This window comes from Pleurodeles waltl, chromosome 4_1, assembly GCF_031143425.1.
Source record: "Pleurodeles waltl isolate 20211129_DDA chromosome 4_1, aPleWal1.hap1.20221129, whole genome shotgun sequence".
Taxonomy (NCBI): domain Eukaryota; kingdom Metazoa; phylum Chordata; class Amphibia; order Caudata; family Salamandridae; genus Pleurodeles; species Pleurodeles waltl.
This window is the reverse complement of record NC_090442.1, coordinates 830,709,390-830,733,149: the sequence shown is the minus strand read 5'-3', so window position 1 is coordinate 830,733,149 and position 23,760 is coordinate 830,709,390. Positions and strand designations below refer to the sequence as shown.

Here is a 23,760-nt window from a genome sequence, read left to right as displayed (position 1 = left end):
AAGTGAGATGGTCATACAGAGTAAGTGTGAGAGACAGAGTGTATAAGTGAGAATGAGTGTGAGACAGAGCAAGTAGGTGAGCGAGAGCGCGAATGAGTGCAAGAGTGAATGTACGCAAAAGTGAAAGTGTGCATGACTGTTACACTTTCGAGTCTGCTTTGATCCTGGCCCACGGCAAGTAATTCTGGGCTTATCGAGGCACAAAAATGCTGGCACTGGCATCTGTAGATGATTCTAGGAGTAAGGGGCAACTATGTCAAAATTATGGAATTGGCATACGGGAGGGGATTCTTGGCACAAAGGTCACCATTGACAAAATGCTGACGCTAGAACACTAGAGGTAATTCTAAGCACATGGGACATCCACGATACGACCACACCTACTTTTGGTTTTGTTTTCTTTTTCTTGTATATTTTTATGTCCTTATTTTTTACGAGTCCATAAGTAAAGTGCACTGGGGATTCTACTAATTCCCAATAAACAAAGCCACCTCTAGAGCTGTGGGTCAAAGCTGCAGAGAGGAAGAAACGGGTATCCTTTTTTTGTCCCTCCAAATATGGGGAATCCTGATTTTTCACCGGTCCTTGAGGGAAAAGAACTAGGTAAATAGTGAAAAGAAGGAAGCAAAAGAAGGTGTTGCCTCTCCAATCATTAGGGGGTCATTCCATTCAAATAGTTCAAAAAAAGATCAGGCCCTACCAGAAACAGAGAGACTGAGATAACACCAGAATTGTCACCAGGTCAACCAATTCGTAATGAATAAATGGGAGGAGATATTTCATAGAACTCAAATAACTTCTAGAAATGCACCAGACAGACAACAATGAAGATAATGTAACATTGATACCGAACTCCAGTCAGAATACCCAAATGGGACCTGAATAAAGCAGGGACATGCCAGAGTGGGGATTGAGTACAGTTCACTCTGCTGCACCTGCTCTGGGACTGCACAAAACTGACAAAATATAAGGGAGGCAATCCTAAATGTCATTAAGAGATGATTTATATCCTGATTCCCGGACTCCTGGCTTACATCATCTTGGGTCTGCGCAACATACAATGACCCCTCTACATTCACAGAAAGGTAAGCGGATGGCCACAAAACAGACCATCAAAGTACCTAATCATAGGGCTCTGTTGCACCAGATCTCTGACGTTTTGGGTGTAGAAAAACTGCGATGTCATTCAGACATCAGAGTAACAGCTCTGGTAACGCCTGAGTGACTTTAATTAACTTCTGCGAGCTCACATGTCCAAATATCAATCAATCAATCAGAGGTCTTGTAGAGTGCAAGCTTGTCACCCGGAGGACTTCAGACGCTGGAGAGATGCTGCGGGTCTCGTCCGGCTGGTGATGGCTGTTGAAGATCCAAGTCTTGAGCTGCCTTCTGAAGTCCTTTACAGAAGGGGAGGTGTGCAGGTAGAGGTTGTTCCAGGACCCGGTGGCAAGGTGGGAGAAGAAGTGACCTCCAAAGTGTTTTTGGCTAATGCAGGGGATGTGGGCCTGGGCCAGGGAGGCTGAGCTGAGTTCTCTGGTTGGTTGGTGTAATGTGAGGCGTTGTTGATATAGGCAGGTCCGGTGTTGTGGAGGGCCTTGTATGACTGCGCGAGGAGCTTGAAGAGGCATCTTTGCTGGACGGGGAGGTGTTGGTGTGATGCTAGTTCTTATCAGGAGGTCGAGGACGTGTCTTGCTGTTGTGTTCTGGATGGTCAGGAGGCAGTTCATGAGCTGTTTCGTGGTTCCGGTTGAGAGCGGGTTGCCGTAGTCGAGTCGGCAGGAGATGAGGGTATGGAATGACTGTTTTTCTGGTAGAGATGGGGATCCATCAGAAGATCTTGTGAAGCATGTGGAGGACGTGGATGCAGGCAGATGAGATGGTGTTGATCTGTTGCTTCATGGTGATTTAGGTATCCAGAATAATCCTGAGTGTAGTCGGTGGGTGAAGGTGGAGGACTGAGGGCGGTGGGCCACCACGTGTCGTCCGAGGGGGAGGCCTTCTTCCCGAAGATGAGGATCTCCGTTTTGTCTGAATTTAGCTTGAGGCAGTTGGTCCTCATCCAGATGGCGATGTCGGTCATTGTGTTTTGGAAGCTGATTTGTGTGGTGGTGGTGTCGTCTGTGAGGGATAGGACGAGCTGGGTGTTATTGACGCAGGAGATGATGATGAGTCCCTTGATGCGTGCAATGTCTGCCAGTGGAGTCATGTAGGTGTTGAAGAGGGTGGGGCTGAGAGAGGAGCCCTGGAGGGTGCCACAGATTATGGGGGTTATTCCAACTTTGGAGGAGTGTTAATCCGTCCCAAAAGTGACGGTACAGTGACGGATATACCACCAGCCGTATTACGAGTTCCATATGATATAATGGACTCGTAATACGGCTGGTGGTAAATTCGTCACTTTTCCGTCACTTTTGGGACGGATTAACACCTCCTCCAAAGTTGGAATAACCCCCTATGTCTTTGGGTGCTGATGTGAAGGGAGGGAGGAGGAGGATCCTCTGTGTTTGGCCAGGGAGGAAGGAGGAGATTCAGTTGAGTGCATTGTCTTGGATGCCAATGCTGTGGAATCTGATGATGAGTGTGGTGGAAGACGGTGTTGAAGGCTGCCAGTAAGTTGAGGAGGATGAGGGCTGCTGTTCCCCACCAGGTCGAGGAGGTGTCTGATGTTGGTTGCTGCGATCAAAACAGTCTTGATGCTGTGATTAAGCCAGAAGCGGGATTGGGATGGGAAGAGCATGTTGTTGTGTTCGAGGTAGTCCATGGGCTGGTGGTTGATGGCCTTTTCCAAGACTTTGGCAGGAAATGGGAGGAGCGAGATAGGGCAGTAGTTTTTGAGCTTGTTGGGGTCAGCTGAGGGTTTCTTCAGGAGGGGCTCGACCTCAGCATGCTTCCAGGCACCGGGGACAGTGGCTGTGGAGATGAAGGCATTAAGGAGTTCTGTGAGGGAAGCTCCAATTACTTCTCTTCCTAGGTGGTAGAAGCGGTGCAGACAGTAGTCCATGAGGGATCCGGAGTGATAGAAGTCATGATGGAAATGGTGTCTTTGGTAAATAGCTGCTTCTATTTAGTTATCTTGGGGAGGGGGCTGGGTTGGAGTGCGGGGGTTGGTCCAGGTTGGAAGGCCGGGGGTCAAAGTTGTTGTAGATGTCAGCGATCTTGTAGTGAAAGTAGTCCAATAGCGTGTTGCAGAGGGCTTTGAAAGGGTGGATTGTGTTCTCTGTGGCAAAGGGGAAGGAGAATTATCTGATGATGCTGACGAGTTCTCTGGCATGGCTGGTGCTTGCCTCAATGTGGGTGGTGAGTGCTTCTTTCTTGGTCTCCTTGAGTTGAGTGTGGTATCTGTTGAGGGCGGACCTGATGGAGTCAAGTTTGGCAGGGGTCTTATTGGAGCGCCAGTGTCTCTCTAGTTTCCTGCAGTGATGTTTGAGGATCAGAAGTTCTAGGGAGAATCATTTGGCTGGCTTTGTGGGCTTGCTGTTGGTGGTGTTTTTCAGGGTGGATGGTGGTGTCAGCGGCTGAGGAGAAGTTTGGAATGCGGCGTTCAAGGGTATCTGAGGGGATTGATCCAGGGTGTTTCTCAGTGACTTTGCTCCATTTGCAGAGGAGAAGGGTGTGGGGTCTCGTTGGGGCTTCAGGCTGTTCCTCGATGGTGATGTTGTGGTCCATGTTACCTTAGTGGTGTGGGAGAACTTGGCTCTGTCGCAGGTGGAGAAAATGGAGTTCAGTGAGCGTCCTGCGCTGTGCGTGGGGTGGTGACCAGCTGAGAGAAGACAATGATGCTCATGTTTTCAGGGAGTGAGGTGGAGCTGGTGTCGTCCGGGTCTTCTAGGTGGAAGTTCAGGTCCCCCAGTAAGATGTAGTGGCTTGAGTCGATTGCCAGGGAGGGCAATGAAGTTCAGGATGGAGTTGCAAAAGCTGTGGCAAGGGCCAAGGGGTCTGTCGACGAGGGTTCCTCTGATGGTTGTTTTGGTGTCAGGTTTGATCTGGAAGTTGAGGTGTTCCATGATCGGTGTTGTGTCGTCGTCCGAGGAGGTGCAGTAGAGGGAGTCCTTGTGGATGATGGTGATGCCTCCGCCATGTCTGTCAGGGCGGTCACTGTGGATCACCTTATATCCGGGGGTGTAGCTGTGGCGATGTCTGGTGCAGATGCAGGGGTGATCCATGTTTCAGTGATGAACATTATGTCAGGTGCAAGGGTGGTTATGGTGTCCCAGATTTCTATGGTCTGCTTGTAGAGGGATCAGATGTTGAGTAGTGTGTAGTGGAGTTGAAGTTTGTGGCCAGGGGTCTGCTGGGTAGAGATTGTGGTGGTTCGAACGTCACAGGAGACACAGCAATTGTGGCAGGAGAAGGGGTCTTTGGTGGGTCGTGGCGAGGAGATGCTGTAGTCGGAGTTCTGTGTCTTCAGATTGAATGTTTTGATCTGGTCAGAGAAGTACCTGTGCCAGGTTGCAAATCCAGGGGTCCTGGCATGGTGCACGGTTCAGACGCTGACATGCTTGCCTTTGTCGTGCCAGCTTTGTGACAGTAATTAAGTAGGTCTTGGGGGAGGGTGGTGGACTGGGACGTTCAGGGAGCATTCAGAAAAAGAACAAAGGGGCACAGTGGGGCCTGAAAGGGGCAGGAAAGAGCGCAGTGGAGAGCCTGAAGCAAGCTAAGTTAGGATGGCGGCAGGATGCAGCAACCAGGGATCAGAGGCAGCAGAGGCACTGTACTGCAGGCGCTATATAGCACTTAGCAGCAGTGCCAGGGCAGTTGGAGATGCCTGCTCACTGGGGTTCGTGCAGCGACTGCCACTAAGCAGGTCCAGGTGTGGCAGGATCAGGTGTGGGGATGCGGGCAGGGAGCAGAGAGGGGGAAAAAACAACAGGACACGGGGAGCCTGAGAAGAGGCAGAAAAGAGCGGGAAGAGCACATGGGAGGCTGGGGAGCCTGAAGCAAGCTAAGTTAGGAGGGCAGCAGGAGGCAGAAAACAGAGGTAGATGCAGCAGTGCTACTGTACTGCAGGCGCTATTTAGCGCTTAGCAGCAGTGCCATATATAAGAGTTTTATGAATTATTACACATAACATCAAATGTGTTTAAAACAGACCGACTACTAATCAGTATCCTAGAGAAGTCACTGATACCCACCAGGCCATCACTGGTAATCAATCTATAATACCCATACTCTACAGAAATGTTGCCTTGGGTGCAGAGTTGCGGGTGGTGGGGGAGGAGGAGGGGTAGAACATGGTTTTATTGCCCAATTTAATGTTCACGTTTTCCATGCTGGCCAGTGGATGTACGTGGTGTATGTGGGTGTGAGTTAAGCAAACCTACACAGAATAAAAAAAGAATTAACCGACAAAGTGTCACGCAGCACTCAATGTAAAAGAATTTGACCAGGAATCTCGTGAGCCATGGAGATTCAACTGGCGTCAGGTACAGTTATATTATATTTCCATTATTATTATTATCATATGTCATTTTATTGCAATTGTTTTCCAGGACAAAGTACTAATCAATAACTCACGATCTTCTTTTGAAATTATATAAAAACATATATCCCTTGACACGCAATGTATTATTCAATGGATCACAATTTTGGACCTCAGTTCACGTTTTAATCTATTCATAGACATTTCTTGCTTCTACTCTCCTACTTCCACTTGTTTCCTCTCTATATTCCACTTTTTCTAGTATTAATATTTATGATTGCTGGTTATTTATTACAGTTATATCTTTCTTTCTTCCCCCTCCCCTTGTTTTACTTTGTTTTCGTATTCCAGTGTTCATTTTTTCTTTTTTCTTACTCAATTCCCTGTGACACTCTCTCTTACTCTGGTTTCTCTCGCTTGTTTTCCTTTGTTTATCGTGAATTGGCTCAACCTCATCCTGTACTTTTCTAGCACAGTGGTCTTTCTTGGATGTCCGCCATATTTCCTCTTTGCGAGGCACTTGATCAACTTTGCTGTGCTACGTCATCCTGAGTAAAATAATTAAGCGGAATGCACGCAAATAACATAAATAGCAGCACAAAATTTAAGATTAAGACCAGGGTATAACATTGTAGTGGGCCATAGGTATTTCTACACTGCTACTTAATTTCTGAAATGAAATATATGCAATATTCAGAAATTATGTTTTGCCTTCTGATGTTCGTTTTGCACACAAAAATCTAGTATGCAATGGGACGTTATTCTCCAAGAAGATCATTACAAAGTGTGTGTTAAAGGTCCATTTATTTTTAAACAACATGTTTAGCTTTAAAAAATAAGCAATGATGTTCACCTTTGTATTTTACATCATTAACCCATTCTAGTATTCATACGCATGTAATGAGTAGTTGTATAGAAAATTTCTGCCATTAGTATGGTCTTGTTGAGCTCTTGGCAATTCGGAAGGTGAATTTCTAAAAGGCATTACTCTTTCACAGTTACAGGAGTCAAGGTAGTACAGTAACTCTTTCTAGTGTGTACATTGTAAAATGTTTGGCAATTATTCCTATTGATGTAGTATATGGTCCCACTGTTTGGGTATGAGTGATTGAGTTGTGGGGCATGAATGATTTCGTATTGTTGTATTGGGCTGCACAAGTAAGTGGCAAAAGTGTACGGCTATTTCACTCTGTGGTATTTGTAACGGTTGACTGTCTGATGAGCTGTGCTGTAGTGGAGAGTATTGTATTACTGGGAAGCATCCATGGTGCATTGTGGAGCACATGAAGACAAGCCAGGACCCCTCCCAACTCTGTCCATTGCATAACTGGTAGACAGATCAACTCTCTCTTCAGGTTAATGGTTAACTTTGTTTTGGATAAAGTCACTTCTGAGACGTCAAAGTTTCCAACCACACCTTCAGGCTCCCAGTTTCCCCTGGAACAGGCCAACCTATCATCCTTCAAATTGGAGTCCCTTCTAGAGCTTTCTACCTTTTAGAGCAATTCAATTGCACAATTCATTTTAGTGTTTATTGCTCAACATCTGAAGACCTGTTATCCATCACCCTCTGCTAGGTCAGAAAACCATCCAACTTAATTGTTTTAGTACATAGCTTTTTGGGGTGACCCTTGCACACATAGACCCTTGGCTTGACTCAATTGTAGTCAATTTCAATTAGACAGCATAAATTATTTTTTAGCCCAGAGGTGCCATCAGCACTCTCTTCTTTTAACAAGCTTGCCAAAGAATTTATATAAATCTTTGGTCACAACGGTCATCTCTCATTGTGCCCTTCTGGGGGCATGGCCAGACCTACAAATAATCCTCCAAAGGGACCCCATTCTTGGTCTTCCTTTTGGGGATTCACTAGTGGCAGGCTGTTGCGCTTTCTTTAGTTTCACCATATGTGCCCAGTGGTCAGGTCGTCACTTTTTTAATGCATGGACTGGCTACAGAATAATCCAAAGGCACTGGGCTGTGCTCAGCAGCTTCACTCCCATTGCAGCACACCTCAATTAATCCGACTTGTGGAATTACAGAGAGGAAGATACCAGCGCCAACAACACTGACCGGAGCAGCAATCATAGCTCTCACATGTTAAAACATTTTCATATTATGATTTTACAGTGTATTCACAGCGAGTATAAGGGCCAGTGTAAGAGGAAGCCCCCTCTTCCCATGCAGAAAGTCAAAGGAGGACAGTGAGGGGATTACATTGTCTCTCACTAAAGCTGATGGACTAAAGTCTGCCAAATCCTACTTAAACTCCTGATTCACTATCCATGGGTGAGAATGGGGAGTGGGCACTGCCAATGTGATGTGAGCATAGGGTATTCCTGTGGATAGAAAAAACTGCTACAGTTTTTCTAAGTATTTACACATGAAAGAATGTACATCTGGGACATTTACTCCTGGCTAAATGCTCATTTATGGTTACCTATTTGAAGTTGCGACTATTGCAGCTTCCGCAGGGTAATCATGAGAATTTCAAAAGAATGTAAAATGTATTCAAAACATGGGAGTCAACCTAAAAAGGTGTTCTCTTTAGACCTAGATCTGAACCTAAATAAAAATACCAATAAAGTTCACATAGGTCCCCCTCTACATCCACAACCAGGAAAAATAGAAATATCCATCACTAACCACTTCACTGTCCTATCAAGCAAAAACACCACAATCGTCAATGCATTTTGTTTTTTTACAAGTCTTTAAAATGAAATGAAGAACTTGGCGTGTTGGCATTCTTCCACTCAAATATGAAATAATAAAACCTTCATATGTCGATTATGAAGATAATCTTGTCATGATAAGGCCAAATGACTTAATTGGGTTCTATTTAATCTATTGTTCACCTAATGTGTGTAAAAGCTTTACTTGGGAACTGTTATAGAGCAAATGTTGCGGCGAGGACTTGAAGATCGGGATCTATTCCTAGAAAATTTTCAGCAGTTTTCGCTTAGCCTAGAAACACCCTTCTCCAATTGTCGCACCAGCCAAAATACTAACTGCTAGCTTCAGGTCAAGTCATATTGTCAATGATATATGCATGTTACCAACATTTGATGATGCCTTTTGCATTATTGTTTGCAACCTCCAATAGAGCATCCTATAAAGGAAATACTCTTTGTAGTGTAGTTCTTTTTGGTTTCCTGTGTTTTCAATCTAGTCAAATTCTCTTTAAAAAATTTTTTAGGGCACATGTTTTTAGGGATACATCTAATTGCCTGTTTACTTGACAAAATGTGCATTAATAACACTCCAAGGTCAGTCTTAATGCCTCTATGTTCATAATGCGTCACAATCATAGCTTTCATTTTCAAACAAAAATAATACATGTACAGTCCAACTTCAGAAATATATATATATTTTTATTTACATCATCTTCTCCATCTAGAAAAAAGTGATATACTAAGCCATGACTGTGTTACTAGCTCCAAAACAAGCATGCAGATATATTTATTGCATTGCACGAGTATGCTTTCTCCCAAACAACTTTGCTATTCCCTTCCACTACCACAGATAGGGCAGTTATGCCTCATATTTAGGTTTGAACTACACAGTGCTTGTGAAATTTCTTGTAAAGAAATGAAAATCTTAAAAAGGACTCAAAGCCCACCAATTACTTACCTTTTCTTAACACTCTTTGGCTCCTATGTCACTCTTGTTTCCTTGCTTTCTATTATTAGCGCCTCCGGCTTCCTCCTGGGCTTTGAGTCTTTGTACTGCTGTGGAGCATGGACCAAATACAGCTACTTATGTTTAGTGTCCCACTGGCCGTAGGCTCCTGCTGGTACTCTATTATTACTTTTTGGGGTGCACTCAGAGTGCATTGCCTCTGCAGTCCCTCTCCTCCATTTTTTTTTTTTTTTTTTAAAAGCCCACTACATGCCCTCCTCGTACTCGCAGTTATTTTTAAAGCCACCCCTATCTTCATCCTGATCGCTATTATTTTTTAGCCATCCCACTCCTCTTGCTCTCCTTTGTTTTTTGTTTTTTTAAAACCCACCCGCCCTCCTCCCGCTCTCACTTGTTTTTAAAGCCAACCCGCCTTCATCCTGACTGATGCTATTTTTAACCCTCTCCTCCTGCTTTGTTTTTTTTATTAAATCCATGCCCCATACTCCTCCCGCTCTTCAGTGTTGTTTTAAATCTTCTTCCGCCCTCCTACCACTCTGTAGTTTTTAGACCCACCTCCAACATCCTGCTCCCTCTTTCCGGCTCCCAGAAGTTTGAAAGTATGTCATCGGGTTTAACAAATAAAAAAATGTGTGATACTATTTTAGAATTCCATTAAATCAGGAGAGACAGCTGACTTCAACAACAAGGTTGCACTTCATTAACATGGACAACGCCATTTTAGTTACTCAATGTTCCACGAAGCAAGGTTTGAGAATGTACCTTCATGCTTTAGTGTGCATCTTGCAACGCTCCCAAACAAAAGCAGCCATTGGCTTCTCCAACTTGACCTTATTGTGTGTAGGGCGTTTTACAATTAAGTTCATGAGTGTTAATGGCAACAAGCATGCTTTTTATACAGTATTTTTAAACTAGCTAAAAGCAAGGCATTACTGCCAGAGACATCCGTGCCCTTGCACTGACCTTGCTCCAGGGATCACCTTTTTCAATTCACCTCTTGTTTATCTAGGCATCAGGGACTTTCCAACTACTTTGACCTGATATCCCACCCCTTGTGTTGGACACTATTTCCCTATCCTGGGTAGGATTATCGATACATGGTACTAAACTACCATGAGTTCTTCAGGCCTGGCTGCTCAAATCGCATTAAGCTGAAAAGTTCTCAAAAAGATGTGTGAAAAACTATTTTCACAATTGCTTATCTCTGTTTGAAATAATGTTCATAATCAGACTACAATTAAAAGTGCAGGGTCCAATATGAAATTAGTATATACCCAGCTGCTTTAACTGTATTTTCCCACAACAATGTATATTAAATATAAAGTTCAATCCATCCTTACAGGGATAGTACTCTAGTGATTGGTAACTTTTGTGAACATGCTGACTGACGATGAAAACAATATTGCGGTGTTTATTCAACAAGTACAATTTTAAGAACTCAAGAACTATATCAAGGGCAGAAAATTGGGTGTTACCTACCTAATGCCTCAAGTCATCTCCTCTACCAAGTCACTCTACTATTAGCCAAATTTATATTTAAATAATTCATATTTATTTATGTCATGCCAACAGGCCAGGCTCAGGAGGGTGTTTGTCTCATCCACTTGCATTTTCAGCAATGTTCCTACTATAGTGTTCCCCCAACATTTGATGGCATCTTCAAACAATGTGATAGCTACATTTACACCGCTTCATCCTTTCTAATTTCTCATCTCCTGTGTTAAGTTCTCTGCCATCTGAATAAAAAGTCTACCGCAATACAGATCAAATTACTGTACATCAGGTTTTTCTTCCAATCAATCTATCCTGCATTCAGAGATCACACGAAATAACCCTTAGATTTTTTTTTATTTCTTCAAAAGATCCTCACTTTTTAAGTGCAACAATTGTTGTGATGCTGACCAGAACAAGAATGTGATAAAGAATACATTTTTATCATTAATCATTTGACCCATAAAGAAGGTACCTGAAAAATAGTGAAATCCGCAAGTTGAACCACAACAGAACTTGACATTAGTTTTGCCCTTGGCGGAGGAGGAGGTGGAAAGAAAGAACCTGAATTTGTTGTAGAAATTTTTTCTGTGGAAAATAAAATGTAAAAAACCTTTTAAAGATCAATAATTTTAATGATTACATTTACAATTAGAAACCTTAACTGGCAACAGAAGTCTACATATGCCACACATTGTGCAGCTAACCGATAAAAACAATGTCCCAGTTGCAAGAAAAGGCTCCCGTTGCACAGCTGCACTCAAACTACTGACATTCTGCACACAATCGCACACACCTTGGAGCCATCAATGAAATCTATTGGTGTAAATATGTGTCTTGCCCACTTATTAGATAAAAGTCATTAAAATGAATTTGGATATCAATAATATAGCACAAGGGAGTGTTTAAGGTGAATCTAAACATCCTTTCTAAAATTAAAAAGGGTGATCGCCAAATTAAACATTCCTGAAAACAGGGGATATTTTGGAGAAAATAAATACAATTTCCATGAGCAGGGGGACTTCAGATTAAGAATAAATAATTCACAATGTCCACATGCTCCTCCTCTCTGATCCATGAAACTGCAAGACAGACAGCTAATTACCAAAGGAGCTGCAGCTAATTACCAAAGGAGCTGCACCTGAGGCCAAGACTTCCTGCATGAAAATAGTCTGCAAAGACTCCAGGGAGGTGCTGTGTGGAGAGCTGCTGTTGTTATCTTCTGCTTTCGAGGTATCAGGCACCTGCAGCAACAAGGAACTGCAGGCAGAGGAAAACTGTAGGTGTCCCCTTCCCAAGGCCAGGCAGTTAAGCAATTGTGACGGGGGCCGTTTTATCATGGGCCCAGGAGACCATCCACTGCCATAAGACCCTAGATTACTGTGGGATCTTAGGGGGAGGGAGTGCATCACTAAATTTGCAGCTCTGCAGAACACGCTGCATTTGTTTCAGTTTACTGGAAATCTCCTGGGTTCTGAGGTGTTTTCTGGAGCTCTTCTGCAATCCCTGAAGTTTTTGAATACCACATAAGTATTTTCACTTACGTACTGTGGCCCGTGGATCATTTAAGGCTGTAAACCAATGTCTTATACACAGGAAGATATTTATAAGGGTACCAAAGGTAGAGGCAAGGTGGGAAAGAAAATATGTAAGGAAGAGAGGCAAGTGGAGGATGTAGAGCCTAGACAAATATGAAGTAAGGAATACTTTAAAAAGAAGAAAAGATGTCAGTGGAGCAATTATGTTTATATGGTCAGAAAACAGAACATTTTGATGTAGTGCCCCAACTTGTTGTCCGAAAATGACATGTCTTTGCTTTAAGAAAGGCCCAACTGCTCAGCCAAGAAGTTATGATAGCTACATCTTGTAAGACATACACATTTCATTCCCGATTAACATCAGATATGACGAAAAGAAGATTTTGGCCTTGTTATGTTGAGAAGTGGCAGCATTTCATTCATGGCAGATCTGTGCAGGCACACCAAGAGGTATTAGAAGGCAAGTAACAATCATAACTTGTAAAGAGCTACAGATGGCCCAGAAATGACTCACTTCTGGTTATTCATGAAAATACAGTAGAGCTACTTTGGTTTAAAATTAGACCAAGATGATTCAATTGGATAAAACAGGTTTTCCTATGATATGGAAAACTCTGTTATTAATGACACCAGATCCAACCATTCCATGAAAGAAACTTGAAGTACATTTAACTATGCATAATGCTTGCAGACGTCTCCTAGGAAGAAGTACTAAGTGTAGAACATAATGAAGAGAAAATCAGCAGTGGAAGAAACAAAATCCATTATAAAAGTTGTAATTAGAAGTGATTATGTGAGGTTGTGATTTCAGAGGATTAGCGAAATCATGCAATCGCATTTTGACATTTTGTGGCATCTAAATGATTGCGCTACTGATACATCATGGGATAATAAGACATTGATTAGGAAGGTGTATACTTTTACTCTTAAAGAACAAAAGAGTTCCGTTCTTATTAATGAAAAAAAAAATGAGAATTCTACCACTTCTTTCCTTACAAGTAAAGCAACAATCTGACATTTAAATATCATTACCCATTGTCCTCAGTAAAAGAACTGTAGGACACAGTATTGAGAGCAAGTGTCCTCTGCAAATTGGATCTAACAGCAGCCTATAAGCTTGTAAGAATTCAAGATGCTGCTGACATGTCAAAGAAGGACGTATGGTTGATTGGACCATGAGATGTGTCCAGGTGACATGCACAAAAAAAAATAGATGAATCTACCTTTATGGGTGGATAAGAGGAGCATAAAGCATCATGAACAAATTAAAGGAAAAGAACATAGTTACATTTTCAAAAATATATTTCATTAAATGTATTATCAGAAAGACTAGAATTTACAGGAAAATAAAATAAATAAAAATAAAAGAAAGTATTTACATTGTTCTAAAATGATTTATGTTTGTACATTTGATGGAAAGGAAAAGTAAATTGTTATGAAGGAGCACAGGGAATGTAATTACACAAACATATTTAATTTAAACTAAAGTCCTTGGGAAACCAAACTAACCACCCAAGCTTAGCTGCTTATCTGGAACTATTGTGAGGGTATTTCAATCAAAGAGAAATCAAGACTGCAGATCAGAATATAACAATAAACCTTCCTGGATAGGGAGCCACAGGGGGCATGTGTCTGACGAGGCTTGAGTAAGTGGAGATGGTAATAGCGTGTCAGAGGAACATTGTTATAGATCAGGCCAAGCAAGGGTGGAAGAGGGTTAGTACTCCCAGGTGTCAGGGTGTGCATGGTTGGGGCCATACACTGTGATGCCTGAGGGGCCATGGCATAGTCATGTCTCAGTGAGGAATAGGCAGGACAAATGAGTCAGAAGATTATCGAGGGGACATTGATGACAGGTGGGGTGCCTTAAGAAACACTGGATGTGCCGGGCATGGCAATGGATGCTTTGACATGTCAGTGGGAAATCCAAGGGCACACAAAAGAGCCTGAAATGGACAAAGGTTTCAGATATGGCATGGGCTAGCAGTGGGGACAAGGTCTGTGCAGACAGTTAATCTGTTTTTATTTGTTAAGAACTTGTACGATAGGTAAGCTTCCAATGCAAGGTAAAGTGGCACAATAGGTGAGCAGTCGATCACACTGTGAGCTCTGTAGAAAAAGCTCAAGAAAACGGGCAGTTCTTTTAAGTGGAGTTCCATAAGTTTATATGGTGAAAGCAAAATATGCACTACAACACACTGTAAAATGATCAGAGATCTAGGTAATTAGCTCTGTCATCTTTAAACTTCATTTTAGGATATGTGAAGCCTAATAGCTCCTCCTGCTCTACCTACCGAGACACAGGGGAAATGGAGATAGTATGACTAAGAACGGAAGCAGCAGCAACAGGCTTCTTATTTGAGAACGGGACAATAGGTTTATGAATTGGGTTGGGGCAATGAAAAGTGAAGCATCATGCTGCTGAACAGAGTGAGCAACAGAGTCCTAAACTGAGAGGACAAGAAGGTAATACGTGAATAGAGCAAAAGGGATTAATGCTCATTGTATGTATTTTTTAAGCAAGGAGTGAGGAAATGGGGTGCTAATAGAGTGAAAGAAATCAAAAATAGCTTTAGTGTGAAGAGCAGTTTTTTAAGTAGAACTCAAACACAGTCAACAGCGGGGTAAGGAACCATGGGAATACAGAAGTTTAAAGGTGTCACCTGAGAATTAAACTAGGCAGTTGTATCTATCGGCTTTGTAAGACCAAGTTTCAAATTGCTGCAGCACTTGCAGACCCTCAAAGTTTAGCACAAATGATAGTAGTTGACTTAAATGCAACAGCAACATACAGAAGCTGGAGATATCTAAAAAAGATGAGTATGGCATCTAGAGATCTTACTTCAAGACAGGGTACAGGGAATATAGAATATCCTCTTAAGCCTTATAGAGGAGCTTTCACAGCCTGGCCCCTCTGCACTCCACCCACAGATTGATGAGGTGCTTTCTCAGACAACCTTTACATGGCTGGGTACTGCGAGAGGCTACATATGTATAGAACTGGTTCAGATCTGTGTGACCTGAGCCACTGTATTTTTCCAGACTTTGTTGTGCCCAACAAGCAAACTTACAACAAACAGATCCAAGTGTTAGGATACCCAGATCTCCTAATTGTGCAAATTTGGTTACATACTAGGTCACATTGCTAAATACTGGCATTGGGCCATACATTGCCACTAGACGTGAACACCTGTTTGCACTTCAATGTCAATGTCTGGTATCTCAACTTAGTACCTAAAGGTAGTTACAAGCCCATGTAAGGTGGGTGCAGTGACAGATGGACCTCTTACAGTGCTCAGGACCAGAGGCAAATAACTATCTGTACCCATGGTCGAAATTCAACTACGCAGTTTGCTGAGCAACTAAGGCAATCAGAACCCATGAGGAAGGTATTTAGTGACTCGTGCCCTAAAATGAAAACCTACAGTCTGCCTTAATAAAGGGAAGACTTATTGTGCCTTGCACACTGCATTGACCCTCTGATCAGCTGCACTTGGATAGTGAAACATGATCTCCTTTGTGCTGTACACTTTGAAAGCATGGGAAGTACCTGTAACTGACCCAATTCAGGCAAGTTAGCTTCTGTGCACCGTGTCAGGAGAAAATACCTCTAACTATGTACAGTAAACAGAGGGTTTGGCAGTTTTAGATTTGTTTCATGGAACCTGTAAGAGTCTATACTAAGGTTCTGATTAATCCATTAAAGCACTTGCTAATCTGATCATCCCCTGCAGACATATTGTATTGTACTGGTATTTTAAAGGCATAAAGATCTAGCTTGTTGGTCAACTTGCATTATTTATTTAGTGCAACACAGCACAGGCTAGGTTGTGAAGCTGCCAAATTGTAAATTGCATTAGGTTCTGGGCGTACTTCAGGTTACATGGTTGAAAGAGTATTGTTTGTAGTGTGGGCTACATGGGACATGCTGGGCGAGGCATGTATGGTTTGAATGATGGGGTAGAAGAGAGATGAGCCTAATGTCACTCTGCAGAATGACACAGTGTACCAAAAAGGGTGAGAATAGATGCAGTTGCACATGCAGGAACATAACTCCAGGGGGCTAGTGTTAAATGCTGAAACCAGCAAAAAATATGCAGATGTGTCTAAGTTTGCTTTTCTCAGTAGGTTAAAACATTGAGCTTATTGGAGAGACTATTATGCTAGAAGTGACAGAGATCACATCCACTGGAGGGGCTCGTAAGCCACAAAGGGAGAGCTTTGTTGAGTGTACCCAGGTTCAACTGAGATCCATCGCATTGGAGGAGCTGTATAGCCACCAAATGAAAACTGAGTAGACCCAAGGGCGACAGAGGACCAACCCACTGGAGATGTTTTAAAATACCAAAGAAGTGTTACGTTGAGAGCAACATGAAGCAAGGGGGACAAGGGAATAGGGAAGAGGTTATGGGCAAGACCCTTTTTCCAGGCTCTTACATTCAGGAACAGGAAAGACACCACAGGGACATATTCCTAACCTTTCACTCTTAACCTGGAGGTCTGGGTTGGACATCCTCAGAAAGACAAAGTTAAACAGGACCAAGGATGTAGAGATCAAGCCCTAGACCCTGAGGGCCTTGAGGGCAAAGGGTCAGGGATGGAAAGCACAAGGGGCAATGGGCTGGCGCTAGATATCGGCCACAGGTGGTTACAGCAAAGCAATGTACTATAAGGAAGTTTCACAAAGCAGTATGCCAACAAAGATTCAGACACTTTAAAATTGACAGATCACGACCCGTATCAATATTTACTTGTATCCCCAGTGCATATACTTCCCCAAAAACAATGCGTTTCATCTGACTTACTCTTGTTTGTGAAGAGGTTAATGTTTAGCTCATTTAGACACCTTGATTCCAGGCTGTTCACTGGAAGTACAGATCTCCCTCTCTCTTGCTGCAATCTTTTAGATCCCCATGGAGGGTAATAAGCACTTTATTAAACTATAATGATGGTAAAGTCCCTACTACCTCTGTACACTGAAGAGGATCTATGAAGTTCCAAAATAATACAAAGAGCATCACTCAGATGCTTTTCTCTTCCAGGACCAGAGAGAAGTGGATGACTGACTAGGGCTTGTGGTAGTCTGAATACTGAGCGAAAGCACTTAAACAAAAATACAGATGTGCTGCATCATCAGAATACATACATTCTAAAGCAACAGAATTTATGTATTACTCTTACCCTACCACAAAGCACTTAAGTGCACAGCAATTCTGCCACTGTTAGATCAAACAGTGCTGTTGAGTGACCCAAGTGGAGACCTGGACTTTTCAGTTTAGTGCTACCAATAAAAACAACAATCTGTCTTTAGATTTTCAAACATGGTGACAAATACAATACACGTTTATTATTGCACCACAACTTGGTGCATAGTTTACCCATATTCGGTTATTTTATTAGTAACTGAGTGCACACACATAAGCAGCCTAAGTTATAGGGACATGTCAAATAGGGCTTGTTGGCTGAGGCTCCTAAATACAATTATTGTTACTGCTGAAGTTTTTTTTGTAAAATATGTCCTTTAGCAACATAATGTTTAGTGAGCTAGTGTCAGCCCATCCTTACAGTGTTGCTATTTTCAGGGTTTATAAATAGAACTATAATAAAGTAGAGTTAAAAAGAGAATTCCTAAGCTGTTTTACATTATACTACCCATAATCTATAAAGAGTATAGCCATTTGAATGCATTTTATATGATGTACTTACAAATTATAAAATATAATCAACTCTCCCATGTATCGCCATCTTAAGAACATTAACGCAAACTACTAATGAACATGTTTAATATTTTAATATCGCCTTTTTGCACATTAGTTCAGTTAGTAGAGGAGACATACCTGTGGTTGTGTGCTGTGGAGAGCCTTGGGGTGGGGATCTTGCTGGTGACCCTGCTTTGTGGTCCTTTACAGCCTGTTTTAACATATCCACATTACATTTGAACTCATCCAAAAGTTCCTTTGTCCAGCCACATCTGGTTTTAATGGCATCACCATAATGCATCCAATGACAGCAACTGTCCCCTATAAAGAAACAAATACAATGAACACAAAGTAAACTAACTTAATACACCTGTCGGGTGGAGTTCAGCCACCCTCACGGACTAAGGAATAAATAGCTGATGCAATCTCCATATACCTAAAAAAGTTTAACATATGTGCTTCTCTTGTAAAGTGCTCCAATGCCTTTGAGCCAAGTTTGTGCCATAAAAAACTGCAAACAATCTGCTCAACCCTGTAATGCTAAATTAAAAATGCTTGGACCGCATCCAGTTCCAAGTGAAATCTCCCTACAACCTGTTGTGCCTTTCCCATTAACATCTAGCGAAGCTGCCCCTATTGGGATAGAAAAGTCCTCTTCACAGTGATGGATGTGCTCCTCTGCCCTTAGTACACCAACTATACTGATGTCTGGATACCTAAAGCTGATTTTTGTTTTCACAGACAAACTAGCATCATGGGTGTGTGCCATGACAAAGGCCTGGCTCATGAATTGCAATCTTGTTGGACTGGAAAGGGTGCCCAAACCACTACTCTCATAGAGGTGAAAGGCTACTGCCTTTACCAGGATTTAAGCAGCACAAGCATGGGGAGTAGCAGCATACGTGTAGTGATTAGTAGAGGTTAACAGTTCCTTTTTACCTGTGTCACTGGAGTGGGGCCTATAGGCTCACTAATTTAAAGTTCTGCTACTGTTGCTTAACTCACATTTGGAATACATTGGTTTGGTGTGTAGTGCTGCGCTGTGCATGTGTGATGTGCATGTGCTGGGTGTATGTGTGCCTATGAGTGGTACAATACAGGGATTATGCAGTACTGTGCAGTGTATGTATTTTGAAAGCACGTGCTTTGTAAAAACACTTTAAACCTATTAGTAAGAGTATATTTTTACTTGATAGACTACCTAGCACAAAAAGGAACAGATTTCTCATGCACATACATAAAGTTTCACAGTGTTGCTGTAATCTGGATTCTTATCTTGCCGCTCTTACTTAATGGCACTGTATGTTCCAACACTTCAATGATTATGATGAAAAATTATATTTATAAGTTAAGAAAATTACCCAACTATGGGTATCCTAGAGCTGGGAAAATAACTAGGTAACAAATAATAACTATGAAAAGAGCCTGGTTTCAACCTTCTTCCTAAATTTTAGGTAACAGGTGATGTTCCTAGGAAATGTGAATATCCTATTATTGTGGAATTGCCCCAGTTGCCTACTTGAATGTTCTACAGTATATTCTCAGATATTATTTATTAGCGTTTTATGTAAAGCTCTATGAACTGGAATATCACAGTCTCAGCGGTGGGAGAAAGAAGACCCACTTAAACATTTCAGCTTTAAAAGTGGAAGGTTAGTGACTTTTCAGTGGCTGAAGTCAGGTGCTTTCTTGTTTGGTAGGATGACAAGACTATGTAAATTGCCCAGACCATGGTAATAGAGGTAGGCCTGGTTTAATCATTCCACCTTAATCTACAAAGGGGGCACAGCATTTGATTTTACACCTATGCTACCTGCATAGTGTTTTCTTGTAAAGCCCTGTCCTGGCAGCTCTTTCACTGGTCCTGGCATGAAGACAACACATTAGGACTAGAGCATTTGTTTAGGTGAATAGAAATGGAGGACAACCTAAACCCATCATAGATGGGAAGAGGCTCAATTGATGACTATTCACATGAGGAACAAAGAAAATATCTTTGTTGAGGAACATTCCCCAATCAAACACCTCCTGACTGGAGTTTGGAAGAGGGAGGTCAGGAAACCATGCATTGAGGCCAATTAAATGAAAGTGCTGAGAGGTCCAGAGAAGAAACTAACAAAATAACTCTGATCTGACTGTTTTCGGTCAAAGCCAGTTAATTAAGTGTTGGGCCTGCTTCAGACAGTTGGCTACACACTGTCCATCTGCAAAACTGCCCTCAAGTTTAAGATGCATCTGTGTGACATGTGCACATAAGTCATAACAATGTAGTATGAATGTCAATGAGGTCAAATATGCATTGATAATTGAAGGCAAATACGGAGCTTTTGGGGACTTCACATTTTATGGTTGTTGAATTCGATAAAGAATGGCTGAATTTGGCTTGATGGAATTTACTAGAAAAGAAGAAAGTGATCCATTTAAGGAAAGTATCCCCTAAACCACAAGATTTCCAGTTAAATATGAGGAGTTTTAGATCAATAATATTAAATACAGCTGAGAAGTCTAGAAGTATCAAAGGCTGCTATGTGCAGTGTCCTGCATTGAGAGCAACTCTTGCATGATATTCATTAGGGTGAATTCAGTACCTCAGGGATGGATGAATCCCAGCCTGGAAGTCACAACCACCTAGTTATTAGGTGTGCATTCACTACTAATGCTAATGTATTTGTAATGCACAGTAAGGTTCAGACTTGTTTATACTAAGAAAGGGTGTCAGGCTCAACATTTTTTTTGAGGAATGGTTCCAGAATGGCTTGCTAGAGTTTTAATGGAACTATGACCACTGAAAGCAAAACACTGGTCTGCTGTAATTACAAACTATAGGAAGATTTGATATGATAAAATAACAATTTTCAAGAGTGGAGCACAAGCAGTGACAAGTCCAAATGCGCAGAAACTGCTAATAAACTATTAGACATTATATACATGTTAGGGACAGTCTATGTAATTAAGGATACACTACAATGATTAACTTACTGCAGTGGGCAAGTTGGGTAATTTAACTGATTATATTTTTTCATCTGATATTATTTAGATTTTAACTCCTGCCATTTCTACATGTAGCTATAAATGATAAGGAAAATGTCACTTACCCAGTGTACATCTGTTTGTGGCATGTAGTGCTGCAGATTCACATGCTGTGCATATATCGCAATCTAGTGTTGGGCTCGGAGTGTTACCAGTTGTTTTTCTTTGAAGAAGCTTTTTCGAGTCACAAGATCAAGTGACTCCTCCTCTTGGTGATAGTGCACATGGGCATCGAGGCCTTTGTTAGATTGTTTTTCCACTGGAGGGTAAAGTAAGGAGCGAAGAATTGTACATGTACAGATATATAGTAATTAAAGATGTACATGCAATGTATATACATATTTACATATTAAAGTACTACAACAGCTACAGGATTTCGGGTAGGAGGGAGGGCATGTGTGATTCTGCAGCACTACATGCCATGAACAGACGTACACTGGGTAAGTGACCTTTTCAGTTCGATGGCATGTGTAGCTGCAGATGCACATGCTGTGCATAGACAGAAAAGCAGTTCTCTCCTATGTAAGCGGTGGCTAGCCTGTAGGAGTTGGAGTAGTTTGAAATAGTGGTTTAAGCACTGCCTGACCAACATTTGCTTGTTGGCGAGATAGGACATCTTCACAGTAGTGTTTAGTAAATGTGTGTGGTGCAGACCATGTGGCTGCTTTGCATATGTCTGCAATTGGTATATTTCCTAAGAATGCCATTGAAGCTCATTTCTTTCTAGTAGAATGAGCTTTAGGAGTTACTAATAGTTGCCTTTAAGCTTTAAGATAGGAAGTTTGAATACACTTCACTATCCATCTGGCTAATCCTTGTTTTGAAATACGATTACCTTTATGAGTCTGTTGAAAAGCCACAAAAAGTTATTTAGATTTTATAAAATCTTTTGTCCTGTCTTTATAATACAAGAGAGCTCTCTTGAGATCAAGAGTTTGGAAAGCTCTTTCAGCAACTGAATCTGGCTGTGGAAAGAAAACTTGCAATTCCACTGACTGACTGATGTGAAATGATGAAACCACTGTGGATACCATTTTTTGATTTGTCCTAAGTACTATTTTGTGTTTGTGAATTTGGAAAAATGGGTCTTCTAAAGTGAATGCTTGAATTAAACTTACTCTCCTTCAGGAAGTAATGACTACCAGGAAAGCACATGTCCAATGTGAGAAATTGAAAAGCATGGGTTCAAATGGTGGACCCATAAGCCTTGTGAGCACAATGTTAAGATTCTAAGCGGGAGCTGGTGGAGCTCTAGGTGGAATAACTCTTAAGGCCTTCCACAAAAGCTTTTATGACAGGAATTCTAAACAGAGAGGTATGCTGTCTGTTTTGGAGGTAGGCTGATATTGCTGTTAAATGAATTTTAATAGATGAATATGCAAGAATTGCTTTTTGTAAGTGAAGCAAATAACATACAATATCCTGAGCTGATGCTTTAAGTGGATCAATGTTTTTGGGTTGACAGTAATATACAAAACTGTTACATTTAGCTGCCTAGCACTCCCTGGTTGCAGGTTTACGTGCTTCTTTTAGAATGTTCATACATTCTGATGGAAGCTGCAGATTTCCAAACTCTATGACTTCAGGAGCCAAATCACCAGGTTGAGCATACTGGGATTGGGATGCCTGATGCCTGATTTGACCTTTGTTTTGAGTCAACAGGTCTGGTGTGTTTGGAAGCTTGTGATGTGGTTCTACAGGCAGATCCAACAGTGTTGTGTACCAGTGTTGATGTGCCCACGTGGAAGCTATGAGTATCATAGTGAGGGAGGTGTGATGTATCTTGTTGACCAGAAATGGAAGAAGTAGGAGAGGGGGGAAAGCGTAAGCAAATATCCCTGACCAATTGCTCCATAGAGCATTGCCCTTGGATCGAGTGTGTGGGTACCTGGATGCAAAGTTTGGGCATTTTGCGCTTTCGCTTGTTGCGAAAAGGTCTATGTCTGGTGTTCCCCACATGTGAAAGTACTGTTGAATCACTTGTGGGTGAATCTCCCATTCGTGCATTTGTTGCTGTGTCTTGCTTAAAAGGTCCACTAGTTGGTTGTGTATTCCTGAGATATACTCTGTCAGTAGTTGAATGCGATTGTGAATTGCCCATTTCCAAATTGTCTGAGCTAGAGGGGACAATTGGGATGAGCGTGTCCCCCGTTTCTGCAGGTAGTACATTGTTGTCATGTTGTCTGTTCTTATTAACACTGTCATGTGAGTGATCTGTGGCTGGAATGTTTTGAGTGCTAGGAACACTGCTAACAATTCAAAGTGGTTTATTTGGTAAGTCTAGTGGGTCCCATTCTCCCTGTATGGTAAGATTGTTGAGATGGGCTCTTCAACCTGTTATTGATGCATCCGTGGTGATTATGGTCTGTGGCACAGGGTACTGAAATGACCGCTCTTTTGATAAGTTGGTGTGATTCTGCAGAGAGTTGTAAGTCTGACAGTCCAACAACACTAGGGGGGTCACCTGGCGGGAACCGCTGAATGACCGCACCGCGGTCAAAAGACTGCAGCGGCCATTCTGGCTTTCCCGCTGGGCCGGCGGGCGACCGCCAGAAGGCCGACCGCCGGCCCAGCGGGAAACCCCCTGCAACAATGAAGCTGGCGGACTTGTAGGGGTGCGACGGGTGCAGTGGCACCCGTCGCAATTTTCAGTGTCTGCAAAGCAGACACTGAAAATCTTATGGGGCCCTGTTAGGGGGCCCCACAACACCCGTTCCCGCCATCCTGTTCCTGGCGGTAAAAACCGCCAGGAACAGGATGGCAGGAAGAGGGTCGGAATCACCATGGCGGCGCTGCAAGCAGCACCGCCATGGAGGATTCCCTGGGCCAGGGGTAAACCGGCGGGAAACCGCCGGTTCCCCTTTTCTGACCGCGGCTTTACCGCCGCGGTCAGAATGGCCCAGGAAGCACCGCCAGCCTGTTGGCGGTGCTTCCGCGGTCCCAG

At 42.4% G+C, this 23,760-nt stretch overlaps 1 protein-coding gene across 1 annotated transcript in view; it reads right to left on the bottom strand.

Annotated features, from left to right (window-relative positions):
* Positions 1–23,760, bottom strand: part of BLTP3B (bridge-like lipid transfer protein family member 3B) — a 220,442-nt gene that overhangs the window by 109,456 nt on the left and 87,226 nt on the right. Inside the window, exons 10-11 of the mRNA XM_069229568.1 lie at positions 17,925–18,107; positions 11,025–11,137 (exon numbers count right to left, since the gene is read on the bottom strand). Coding sequence (XP_069085669.1) covers positions 11,025–11,137; positions 17,925–18,107 — 296 coding nt within the window. The remainder of the gene's footprint in view (positions 1–11,024; positions 11,138–17,924; positions 18,108–23,760) is intronic.